Source organism: Myotis daubentonii, chromosome 5, assembly GCF_963259705.1.
Source record: "Myotis daubentonii chromosome 5, mMyoDau2.1, whole genome shotgun sequence".
NCBI lineage: Eukaryota > Metazoa > Chordata > Mammalia > Chiroptera > Vespertilionidae > Myotis > Myotis daubentonii.
This window is the reverse complement of record NC_081844.1, coordinates 74056317-74069602: the sequence shown is the minus strand read 5'-3', so window position 1 is coordinate 74069602 and position 13286 is coordinate 74056317. Positions and strand designations below refer to the sequence as shown.

Sequence of the window (13286 nt, the reverse complement as noted above, 5' to 3'; positions counted from 1 at the left end):
CTCATTTTTTTCACTCGTTTTGCTTTCATCCAGGTTTCTTCACATTTTGCGAAGCTTGTAGCATTTTATTTTTATTTTAAAAATTTTTATTGATTTCAGAGAGGAAGGGAGAGGGAGAGATAGAAACTTCAATTTTGAGAGAGAATCATTGATCGGCTACCTCCTGCACACCCCACACTGGGGACGGAGCCTGCAACCTGGGAATGTGCCCTGACCAGGTTCACAGGTTGATGCTCAACCACCGAGCCACGCCAGCTGGGCAAGCTTGTAGTATTTTATAAAATTTGTTTTTATTGTGTAAAATACACATAACATAACATTTACTCTCTTACCCATTTCAAGTGTACAGTTAGGGGACATTAAGCACTTTCACACTATTGTGCAACCATCACCACCATCCATCTTCAGAACTCATCTCATCTTGCAAAACTGAAGCTGTGCCCGTGAAGTAATAACTCCCCATTGCCTCCCCTCCGCTCCTGGCAACCACCACTTCCGTCTGTAAATGTGACTACTCTAGCTACTCATAGAAGGAGACTCACACAGTGTTTTTTTTGTGACTGGCTTATTTCACTTAGCGTCATGTCCTCAGGTGTAGCCATGTTGAAGTATGTGTCAGAATTTCCTGCCTTTTTAAGGTTGAGAAATATTCTATTTTTTCTATATACCACATTTTGTTAATGCATTATCTGTTGGTGGACACTGGGTTGCTTCCACATGTCAGCTGTTGTGAATAATCCGGCTGTGAACATGGATGCACATGCCTGTATGTTTTGATAATCTGTTTTAAGTTCGGGAGGTTGGGGAACAAAGATCCCTGTTGAATTTAGTGCCTGGCATATAGTAACTACCTGATATGTATCTACTGAGTGTGAGGCAGGCGTGGCTCCTCCCACAAGGAGAGGGTTGCTCAGGATTATGGCAAGAATCTGCGAAGGCTACAGATTCAGTGTCCTGCTGGGTTCCCTGCTACATGCCAGGCCCTACACCTGGAATGGTATCTCCATGATCTGGTTTTATCCTCATAAGAATCCTATGATGTACGTACTATTATTTCCTCCAAGTTACAGATATGAATGTCTGATATCATGCTACAGGGAGAGGTAGATGCAGGCCCCCAGGGATGGTCATACCCTCTGAGGGCCTCAGCAACAATACCCGAGCTCAGGGCTGGCCTCATCCCCCTGTGGAAACCTTCTGTTTGATTATTATACTATTTTACTAGTTCCCGCTCCTGACCTCTCCTTCTCTGACCTTCTCCACAGGTCTGTCCCTGAGGCCTCTTTGTTGGGGAGCGGACCAAGTTCATCGATGTTGCCCTGGATGTCTTACTCCTGCTTGCCCCAGGGCTGGGCCTGGCTCCCAGGAGCTCTGAGCCCGGGCTCTGCCAGGCCCTCTCTCCTGTGGCCTGGATCTGATCCACGGAGCCCTGGGGCCTATCCTCCCAGGAGTCTTCCCCATCCTGGAGGTGTGGTCTCTGGCAGGGTTAATGATTGCTCAGGGGAGGCGGAGATGGTGCCAAAGTCTGTGAGCTACACACTGAAAGCCCCAGAAAGTGCCCACCTGTGCCTGCCGGTGTCTGTCCGCCGTTTCCGCAGCCCCTCCTGGGGCACAGGTAGGGACCACGTAGCTTCGCTGAAGCAGGGCCTGGGGTCTCCTGCCTGGTGTAGGGACCCAGTAGGGTCTTCGGGACCAAGGCGAGCTTTGGGGGTACCACCACAGCTGGGTGGGAGCTCTGGGTGCAAGGAGAGAGCATGGGCGCTGGGTTGGGCAACTCTGGAGTGAGACCCAGCTTGGCCGCCAGGTCTCAGTTTCCTCTGCCGTGTGGGGCTAACAATGCCTCTCCCCAGGGCTCCGAGGTCTCCCGTCCGTCCCTCCCTAACAAGGCCTTGGTCATTTGGACCCACTGAGGATTTTTACAGGATGGGAGGGAGGCAGGTCCCCCCGGAACATGAGTTAAGCTGCCTGGGCTCCTTACACAGGAAGCTCCAGGGGGCGAGGTCACAGTGGCTGAGCCTGGGGCCCCAGAGCTTGAGGAGAAAGAGCTAGGCTCTGATGTCTTTTTGGGTTCAAATCCTAGCTCCATCCTGACTGTGGGTGGGCTCTGAAACTCTTTTGGGCCTCAGTTTCCTCATCTGTAGAATGGGGATGGTGATAATGTGGGAGGAAGGTGGAGAGCCCTGAAGCAGAATTGGGCCTGTGGTCAGTGACCGGCTCCAGTGCCTCCTCCGCCAGCAGGAGAAGTGTCCGGCTAGGACTATGGGCTGGCTGGGCCCCAGCTCTGCCTCCTTCCCAGGCCCTGACCCATGTCTTCGCCCTGGTGTCCCAGGTGGAGACTCCGCTAAGAGCCGGGCCAGGCCTGGGCCTCTGCCCCGAGGCAGGGTCTGTTGGGTTGGTCCCCCGGCACGAAGCAGGGGCTCAAGGCACACTGGGATCTGACAGATGGAAACAGGTGTGACCAATGTGTGGACTCTGTGGTTCTTATCCTCACGTCACTTCTCAGCAGGGAAACAGGCCCAGGGAGATAGGGTAAGGGCTCGCCTGGGGTGGCGCAGTAAGCAAAACCTTGGAATCGGAACCCAGGACCCTTTGACTCCATATCTGTCTGCCAGTGAAGCAGCCTGGGGGGTGGGCACTGGAGAGGGCCCCTGGTCTAGCCCTGTGCCCTTGCTCTGGGCATCACTCGCTGGGCCTCAGTTTCCACACTTGGGCCTTGGAATGGCCTTTCCCGGAGCTAGGGACCAACTGTGGGAAGGAAGGACATGAGGGAGTGGAAGTGAAGTGTGTTGTGAGCGCGAGGTGTCAGTGGCGGTGAAGGCTGGGCCTGCTGCTGCAGACTGTGAGTGAGGAGGGCCGCCTCCCTCTCTGGCCTTTCTGAAGGCCCTGGGAAGGCCTGTGGTCCCCTTTCCCTGTGCCTCCACATTCTAGGAAGTCTTGGAGTCGTGGCTGTTGAGAGCTGTTCTGATGCCTCCTACCACGGAGGCTGAGGAGCAGAAGTGGGTGTGTCCGGCCAAGCCAGGGCCTGCACGTCTCATGGGGTGGGATCCAGGAGCCGCCCTAATTCACCTCGGTGTCCTTTCTGGTCCTTCTCCAAGCACTTGTTGTTGTTGTTTTTTTTAAAATATATTTTATTGATTTTTTTTACAGAGAGGAAGGGAGAGGGATAGACAGTTAGGAACATCGATGAGAGACATTGAACAGCTGCTTTCTGCACACCCCCTACTGGGGATGTGCCCGCAACCAAGGTACATGCCCATGACTGGAATCGAACCTGGGACCCTTCAGTCTGCAGGCCGATGCTCTAGCCACTGAGCCAAACCAGTTAGGGCTCCAAGCACTTTTTGAGAGTAGGGAAAGGGGGTGGGGAGGAAGCTGCAATTTCTAGAATGTAGATAGTCCCATTTTCCAGAAGGCAAACTGAGAGGCAGAGGAGGAAACAAGAGCTCCTGGGTGTGGCTACGCAGTGACTGGAGGCTGGAGTAAGACCATGCCTCGCACCAGTGCCGGGGGCTGCCCAGCACACAGCAAGGCCTGGGAATGCACTGGCCTGGACACTGGCAAGGGCAACTCCATTGTCAACGTAAGAAACGGCCAGACCTGTAGAGAATTTTCATGAGTTTATTTGAGCCAAACTGACTACAATTGCCAAGAAGCAAAATCTCAATTGATTGAGAAAATGCTTCAGAAAATGGCAGTTTTACCACCTATTTTATACATCAGGATAGAAGGGGAGGGCGTAAGGTGGTTACATGAAATCTGCTGTGATAGATTAGGGAGGTGGGGGAAAGCAATGCGGGAAACTGCTGAGATTGGATGAAGAGTAAAATGGAGAGACATATACTTATTTTACATCGGTGGGCACAGCATGGTTAACAATGAACATTTACGCACATAGAGACGGCATGAAATGGTTAGGAGTGAACAGTTACACACATAGAGACGGCACGAGATGGTTAACTGAACATTTACGCACATAGAGACGGCATGAGATGGTTAACTGAACATTTACACACATAGAGACATCATGAGATGGTTAGCAGTGAACATTTACGCACATAGAGACGGCATGAGGTGGTTAGCAGTGAACATTTACGCACATAGAGACGGCATGAGGTGGTTAACTGAACATTTACGCACATAGAGACGGCATGAGATGGTTAACTGAACATTTACGCACATAGAGACGGCATGAGGTGGTTAACTGAACATTTACGCACATAGAGACGGCATGAGGTGGTTAACTGAACATTTACGCACATAGAGACGGCATGAGGTGGTTAACTGAACATTTACGCACATAGAGACGGCATGAGATGGTTAACTGAACATTTACGCACATAGAGACGGCATGAGGTGGTTAACTGAACATTTATGCACATAGAGACGGCATGAGGTGGTTAGCAGTGAACATTTACACACATAGAGATGACATGAGATGGTTCGCAGTGAACATTTACGCACATAGAGACGGCATGAGGTGGTTAGCAGTGAGCATTTATGCACATAGAGATGACATGAGGTGGTTAGCAGTGAACATTTACACACATAGAGATGACATGAGATGGTTCGCAGTGAACATTTACGCACATAGAGACGGCATGAGGTGGTTAGCAGTGAGCATTTATGCACATAGAGACGGCATGAGGTGGTTAGCAGTGAACATTTACACACATAGAGATGACATGAGATGGTTCGCAGTGAACATTTACGCACATAGAGACGGCATGAGATTGTCTGTGGAAGAGCAAGATGAGGGTTGTGTGGTCTTATGCTCTGCTGGGTGACTGCCCGGAGGGGTCGGAGAAAGGGGAGTTCTCTGACATTCCAAAGGTCATATTATTGTAGTTGCAAAAAGACAATAGACAGTCTCAGTTAAGGTAAAGATCGACCTTTGTCAAGGAAGATACCACCTAGGACATGACTGCCCTCCATGACTCGCTTTAGGAGGTTTGAATTTCAGACCGTCCTACGTGGTTACTTTAGGTCTCTGAGTGAATACGGCCCATGCAGGCCTTATTCTCCTGAGCTTGTCAGGTTTACTATGTGGCCCCTTTTTCATCCACATCATTCACTTCTTGTCCATTTGCACCTGGTCTGTCCACTGCTCCTGCTGGTGTGCCAGGGTCTTTGGGGCCAGAGGAGAGTCGCCAATGCCTGAACCTGGCACCACGCCTGCCCTGCCCTTGGAGGACAGAAAGACTCTGCAGGTACCAGAAGGCAGGGACGGTGTCCCGGGCAGAGGGATACATATGCCGATGCCTGGAGGAAGGACAACATGGGGTGTGGACCGAGACAGGAGCATGCAGTGCCACCGGCCAGATGGCTTGTGTGGGAAGAGAGACCCCGGGCCTGTGAGGACCCAGCCTGCCAGGACGAAAGGCAGGAATCGGTCTGCAGCCGGTGGGAGCCGTGGTGGAGGTTTGAGCCTGGGGGTGGTCGTGCCCAGTGGGGTGGGGATGCTCACTGGTGGGGCAGGTTCATTCTGTGCCTTCCCAGCTCACACAGACTCTGCAGTTTTCTCAGATGACTAAATCCAGAGGATGACGCTCTGAATTGTAGAACTTTGGCCTCATTATGATCAAATGAGTGTGTGTTTGTAAGTCTCTCTGAGAAAGGGGAAGTTGTGTGAAACCCAGGGCCGACCTGGGCAGTGCAGGAAGGAAGAGCAAGAAAGAACATTGGACTGGGAGTCAGAGGCTGGCGTCCCAGCCTGGGTCCCAGCTGGCTTGGGGGCTTTGCTGATGGAGGCTGCTCTCCCTGACCTCATCTCGAGGGTCTCTGCAGGCCTGAGGGGAGGTCTGGTCGATGAGGAAGAGAAAACCAGAAGCTTTGAAAGAGCAGCTCAGACTCCTGCTTTGGGTTCTGATCCCATTACTGACTGGGCCATGTCCCTTCCCCTCCGGGGTCACAATATGCTGAGGACTAAATGGTATGGGACAAAGTGCCACCCGCAGCTTGTGGCCAGGCCAGCTCCCTGCCCCTCGGGGCTGGGTCCCAGGGCAGGAGTCTCCTGTCTTCCCGACAGCGCTGCGGTGAACTTTGTCATGGCGAGGAGCACACCTTGCATACCTGCGGCTGCACTTTGTAACTAATTGTCCTGTGGCTGCTGACTCACCTCTAAGTGAGGGGACCAAAGAGGACAAAAGAGGTGGGGGGTTAGGTCCAAGACCACACCACAAGGGGATGCCAGGACAGGCTGCATCCAGCCAGGGTTCAAGTGTCCTGGATCTTGCTTGCACGGTGGATGCCAGCACCTACCACCATCACCAATGCCCAACTCCATCGCATCTCCACTGTCACCCCACCAGCACCATCCTCTCCACCCCACGACCAACACCACCAGCTCCATCTGCCTCTCTACCCTTGTCATCACACACATTCCGAGGTGTCCTCCTTACCTCGTCACCCCCACCAGCACCACTTCCATCCCCACCCCAAACTGAACTGTTGTCCGTGTCCCCAGCCCTGCCTCCGGGAGAGCTCGAGGTCAGCCTCAGTCACTATACGTGACCCCGACTCCCTTACGCCAGCAGCGACCACAGCATGGTGTCTGTCTCACTGAGGGCTGTGGCTCAGCATACGTGATTCTGAGGACTGAGGACTTATTGATTCCTCCTGAGAAGCTGGGTCCAGCATTTTCCAACCGGGCTGAGTGTAGCCTACTGTCTAGCACGTGGGCTGTCTGCAGCTATCATCTCTGGGGACCTTGGCAAGCCAGCAGTTTTTTGAAAAAAAAAAAAAAACACAAACAAACACAAACAAACAAAAAAAACACCAAAAAAAAAAAAACCCACCACCACAACAACAAAAAAACAAAAAATATATATATATATATATATATATATATATATTGATTTTAGAGAGGAAAGGAGAGAGAGATAGAAATAGCAGTGATGAGAGAGAATCATTGATCAGCAGTCTCTTGCAAGCGCCCCAACCGAAGATCAAGCCTGAAACCCGGGCATGTGCCCTGACCTGGAATTGAACCCTGACTTCCTGGTTCATAGGTAGACACTCAACCACTGAGCCACGCAGGGTGGGCAAGTCAGCAGTTTTTACAGTCACTCCCCAAGGGGCACTGATTAGAGTCCCACTGCAGAAATACAGTCCTTGGCGTCACCCACGGACAGCCCACCCTGTTCCTGAGCTCTGGAGTCAGTCTCAGAGCACCAGCGTGGTGATAGGCACAGAAGAGAGGCCAGAGCAGTTTCCATGGGGACTGTACTGGCTGTTGTGGTGAGAAAGCAAAGATGACCCTGCAGGATGCAGAAGGAAGGGATTTGCATTTGCTGAGCACCTACTGTGTATCAGGCACTGAGCAGGCCCGCCTCCCTCAGGATGTGCTGCGCTCTGTTAGTGGGCGTGTAGCTGTGTCCCCCCTACTCCATTCTCCCTCCCCCATTACCTATTAGAGTCATCCTTCCCATCTTACAGATGAAGAAACAGGACAGAGAAGGGCAGGCGATGACCAGGGGGCTCGAGCACTTCAAGCAGGGAGAATGGTGCCGTGGTTGAGGGAATGAATTCTGTGTCCAAAGGACCGGTGTTCAGAGCATGGTCTTGTCGGGCCTCAGGCAAGCCCCTGTTCTCTCAGCCTTGGTTTCTTAGCAGCCACCTCATAGTTGTAGGAATAGTGAGATTATGCTTCTAACGTGCTTAGATCAGTGCCTGCTACCCAGTGGGCTCTGAACTCTGAGGTCAGGTTCAAGGTCAATCTCAGGCTGGGCCTCTGGACCAGGCTCAGCTACCCTGCTCACCCCTTTGGTTCTCTCTGACTCCCCCTTACCCTGGAACACCTGGAAAGTGGGCGGAGAGTGATGTGACCTGGGGGAGAAGTGCTGAATGCTGATGCTGGGTGCACCAGGGTCAGAGCACACCGATGGGGGTCTGCTTAAGGAGGAAGGCCTGGGCACAGGCGCCCCTTCCATGATGCCTCTTCCTCCAGGTCCCTCCAGACATGATGGCGTGGCCATGGCTGTCCTGCCTGCTGCTTCCTGCCCTGGTCATGTCTGGTAGGTGCCTCCCCTCCCCTCCCAGAACAGCACTAACCTGGGGACCCTCGGCAGAGCCCTCCAGCAAGGAGGGGGGCCCTCAGCAGTACACACCCAGCTTCTATGACCAGCCCTCTGGTCGGCTGCCCGGGGTGTCTGGGGAGGACTCCAGACTTAGGCGGGTGAGCTGGACTGAAGATTGGCCAGTGGGAATGGTGTGGGCTCCCGCGGGGCCAGATAGGGGTTCGGGCTTCGCAGGGGGCTCAGATATTCTAGTGCTCTGTGTCCCTACAGTGACAGCCAATGTGGCTCCTCAGTTCCTGTCCAACATGACCCTGCCAGTGACCCTGCCGGAGGACCTGCCTGTGGGTGAGTAATGCCTCCTGTGTCCAATTGGCTGTGAGAATCAGCTGTGTCTGCAGTGGGAGAACTTCTGTGCTGAAGACACCCTTCTGGGGCCAGACTTGCTTCAGTGGGGCTTTGGTGCTCACTGAGTCTGCCCCCTGAGTGTGTCCCTTATGGATCTGAGGCATTGTAATCTGGATGGTTCCACTCTGACTACTGGGTACACTGGCTCTTGGATGTAAGGAGGTGCTAATTTAGCCTCAGCCTGAGGCTACCCAGCAGGAGCTATGGAGAGATCTGCAGATTCCTCTTCTTTGTTTGGGTTTGGGGGTGCCCAGATGAGGCCCAGCTGTGAAGCAATGCAAGCTGCTATGGGGCCTTGGGCCCTCTCTTGGAAGTTCTGGGTCTGTCTGGCCCAGCTGCAATTTGTTAGGTAATTTTCAGATTGCAAAGGGCCAGGCCTTTCATATGCAAAAGCCTCTGCCACAGCTTGGGTGGGGCAGGGTCTCAGGGAATCAACAGGGCAGAGCAAGCAGCTATGGCTGATCCTCAGTCCTGCCCTAAGGGGCCCCACGTCTCAGTGTCCCAGTAATCACTGCAAGCACCTCTGAGGGAAAGCCGCCCTCGAGTTCCGAGTTCTGTCTGCTGCCAGACAGTCCAGTTTCTCCCCGTATGAGCCTGGGTCCCCAGAGACTTCCCGGAACTGGAGTTCAGAGCAGTCGGGAGCTTGAGACTCCTTCCCGATTGAAAAAGACAACCGCGTCCTCAGCCCTTTCCATGTGCGCCTCCGTACCTCTGCACTTCCACACCTCCTCTGAGTCTCAGTGTGCTTTTCTCTTTCCTTCTAGTTGTAGAATTTCCACTCAGCCAGCCTTCCTGTGGTTCTGGACGATGTCTGTTTTGTCTTTTAGTTGTATTTTTGAAGTGGTTGTGCGAGGCAGCAATTTCCGGTGTTTACCTATGCCACCATCTTGGTTTCTCAAACATAGAATTCTTAATATACAAAGATGTACTCTGTGTTTTATTTTTGTAGCTCTTATTGATTTATTTCTTATACTTAATTTTTTTCCAGGCAGACATTTTAAAAAGCATTTCCCCCCTGATACATCTTTCTATGCCCATGAACAAATGTATACAGATAAGGAGTTACACCCACCCACCACCCTCCTTAGCTATAAGGGCCGCATCTGCTTGCATTTTGACATTTCTTTTAAAAATATATATATTTTTTTATTGATTTCAGAGAGGAAGGGAGAGAGAAAGAGAGAGAGAGACATCAATGATGAGAGAGAATCATTGATTGGTTGTCTCCTGCCTGCCCCATGCTGGGGATGGAGCCCACAACCCAGGCAAGTGCCCTTGACCGGAATTGAACCCAGGACCCTTCAGTCTGCAGACCGATGCTCTGTCCACTGAGCCAAACTGGCTAGGGTGGTATCAACATCTTTTTAGCAGAACATGGCCAGCTGCTCTTCCCGGAGAGGGGGCTTGATGGGGAGGGACTGTGACCAAGTTTTCCAAGGAGGTGTTGAAGGAGCTGAGACTGTTCATAAGAGAAAAGCAGACTTGGGCACTGCCAGGCCTGTCCCTGAAGGGCTGCCGTGGGCAAGAGGAGGTGGGCTGGTTCTCTGAGACCCTCAGACAGGGTGCTGGGCCCCATGCCTGAATGCGACTGTTGTGGCATTTTTGCCTTTGTGGGTTCTTTTCTCCAGAAAAATATATTAAAATTACATTTTATGAATGTATTGGCATAAAGACAAATACCATGCAGACTGGGCCCGTGGGTGGGGGCTCTAGGGAAAGACATTTTGAGAAAAAGGAGGAAGCCCTTGCTAACGAACAGCTGTCTAACAATGGCAGAGGGGAGGCTGAGGAGAGCGGGGTTTCTGGGGATAGGGGTGGGTTGAGCAAAGGTTAGATGTGATAGAGGAGGTGAGGCTGGGGGAGCCGCTGTGGGTTTGATGAATCTGTAAAATGTTTCTTTCAGGCTGGAGAGAAGATGACCATGGGATTTTTAAGCCCCTCAATACTCCCAGCCCCCGTTCAGCCAGGGGTGTGCTCTCTGGGGGTGCAGCCCCTCACTTGAGCGGAGAGTTCCGGCAGATTCTGGGCAAGCTCTCAGGGTGAAGGGAAAACTTAGAAGGGGCCCAGGCACCTCCAGAGGGTCCTCGGTAGCCCCCACCCCAGGGTGCATCCAGCTGCTGCAGCTCGATACCTTACCTCCAACCGTCTTTAGTCTTCTCTCAAGGAATCCCAGGAGGGCAGGTCCTGGGGCCGGGCCAGGGGAAGGAGATGCCTGGGTATCAGCCCACTCTGCTGAGTCCAGTGCAGTTGTGGTCATTCCCCCACAGGAGAACAGGATGTTGTGATCAAAAGGCCTCTGAGCCCGGCTGGTGTGGTTCAGTGGGTTGAGCATCATCCCATGCACAAGGAAGTCGCCTGGTTTGATTCCCCGGTCAGGGCACATGCCGAGCTTTCGGGCTTAGTAGGGGGCGTGCAGGAGGCAGCTGGTTCATGTTACTCTTTCATCGATGTTTCTATCGCTCTCTCCCTCTCCCTTTCTCTCTCTGAAATCAATACAAACATATTTTAAAAAAGACCTCTGACTGGGTGCTGAGTAACAGCCACCAAACCTGGTGCCCCTGCCCACAGGGGCTGGAGCCTGGAGGGCTGGGGAGGTCCCAGGTTTCTGGGCACAGAGAAGTCAGACCCCCCAGCCCAGCCTCTTGGGCAGCGTGGCCAGGCCAGTCATGAAAGAGATGGCTGTGTACCCTGGACATTCCCTGCCCCGTCGCCAGGTGCTGAGGCCTTCTGGATGGCAGCCGAGGACCGCGACGGGGACCCTCTGACCTATGGGATTAGTGGCAGCTACGCCTACTTCTTCCAGGTCACCCCAGCCACTGGGGAAGTGAAGCTGGCCAGCCCTCTGGACTACGAGGTAAAGGGCAGTGGTCTGGAAGGCGTGAGGGGGCAGGGAGACCAGGAGGGCCCGGGAGCCGGGGCCCGGGGATGGGTGCCCTGGCTGTGCTCTCTCCCCAAGTCGGGGCTTACCTTGGTCCCCTTCTCTCCTCCCGCTGCAGACACTCTTCTGGTTCCCAGTTAACATCTCCGTGAGGGACGGTCACAACAACCCAGTGAGTCGGCATGGGGTGTGGAGGGGCGGGAGGTCCAGGGGTCAGAGGTCAGGGGCTGGGGCACACTCCTGACTGTGCCCCCTGCCTCAAATAAGCAGAGAGAGCCCCAGTTAACAAAAAAGAAGCGAATGTTTATTTTTATCAAAATTATACTTGTCCACTTTTTGTTATACAATTTTACAAAGATCTTAAGATATATTATTCATTTATTTTAATTCTATAAAACATTGCTTATATTACAAATAGAACTAATTGTATTACTAATTAATGTGCATAGTAATAAAAAAAAATGCCAAATATCTCCCTACCCAACACCTCTTAGATGATCACTTTCGATTTATTTGGCTAAATGTGGTGGTATCAATGCTCATATTTCTAAGTATCATAGTGTCTTGTGTCTGTGAAAGTTGAGCGTTTTGTTTTTAAAACATATTTCCCATTAAAAAAAAAACAATTTCAATGACTTGGGTATTTGTGAACATATTCTCTTTGTAAACATTTTAAAAACTGCAGATAAAGGTCAAGTCCCCTCAGGCAACTCTCTCAGCCCACCCCCACCTGAAGTGGCCACCGCCACTGTGTTCTTTCATATCCCCCCTAAGTGTTCCCGTACACATGTTCATCCACAGAAGAAAGGTTGTGGTTTTTAAAAAATATATTTTTATTGATTTCAGAGAGGCAGGGAGAAGGAGAGAGAGATAGAAACACCAATGATGAGAGAGAATCATTGATCGGCTGCCTCCTGCACAGCCCCCAGTGGGGATCGAGCCCGCAACCCAGGCATGTGCCCTGACCCGGAATCGAACTGTGACCTCCGGGTTCATAGGTCGACACTCAACCACTGAGCCACTGCAGCTGGGCAGAAGGTTGTAGTTTCGTGTGCATTTTCTGAAACCCATGTGGGATCCTGTTGTACATATTGTCTTGGACTGCCCTGTCCACTCAGCTATCAGCTTTGGAGTTCATTCCATGTCTGTGCTCGAGTCCTTGTCTCTTTACTGTCTCTGTTCCAGCCTGGGGACCACACATGGTGCTTTAGCTGGTCTGTTCTGTGGACACTTAGGTTGTGCCCACAGCTTTAACCCCTAGAGTGCCGGGGAGCACGATCGCGCTCCTCCTGTCTTTCGCCAAAAGTGCTGGGAGCGCTATCAAAGCTTTGAAATGGCGTCCAGTTCTAAGTCTGCTTTTATTAGTGATGATGATATTGCTTAATATGTCAATGTAGTAAAGGTTTCCTTAAGTTTTTGAATATGTAACTTCATTTACTTGTGATTCATAATTTTTTTCCTAAACTGCTGTAAAATCAGCAAAAATGCCTTGGCAATTTCAGCATAGTTCTTAGGATATTGATTGGCACGCAAAGGGTTAAAATAAGCTAAAGTGAACATTCTTGTAATAGGACAGGCACATTTTAGATGTTTAAAAAGTGACCTAATGATGTCTGCAGTCGATACTTAAATGGCTCCATAAACGTGGAGAAAGAAACCAAACAGGCGGGCAAGCCTGGATGAAGGGTACGGGGAGTTCTTTGTACTATACTTGCAACTTTTCTGGCATTTGAAATTGTATCAAATAAAAGGTTACCCCCAACATTGCCTAATTGTCTACCTGAGAAACGATGTCAACTTCCTCTCTTGCCCAGATGCTCCTCACTGTGCTTTCCAGGAGCCCACATTTCCCAGGCTTACCTGGGCTTTCTCCCGACAGGTGCTGAAGGAATTTCAGGTGATCGTGGAGGACAGAAATGACAACGCACCTGTTTTCCAGAACACCGATTTCTCCACAAACATCAGCGAGGTAACATCTGTCTTAATGG

At 51.7% G+C, this 13286-nt stretch overlaps 1 protein-coding gene across 1 annotated transcript in view; it reads left to right on the top strand.

The window, feature by feature from the left end:
- The first annotated feature begins 1471 nt into the window (after window positions 1-1471).
- The window catches only part of CDHR2 (cadherin related family member 2), a 32531-nt gene continuing 20716 nt past the window's right edge, over window positions 1472-13286 (top strand). Inside the window, exons 1-6 of the mRNA XM_059698231.1 lie at window positions 1472-1615; window positions 7946-8012; window positions 8286-8360; window positions 11135-11274; window positions 11417-11470; window positions 13178-13267. Of these exons, the coding sequence (XP_059554214.1) occupies window positions 7958-8012; window positions 8286-8360; window positions 11135-11274; window positions 11417-11470; window positions 13178-13267 (414 nt within the window). The 5' untranslated portion in view covers window positions 1472-1615; window positions 7946-7957. The remainder of the gene's footprint in view (window positions 1616-7945; window positions 8013-8285; window positions 8361-11134; window positions 11275-11416; window positions 11471-13177; window positions 13268-13286) is intronic.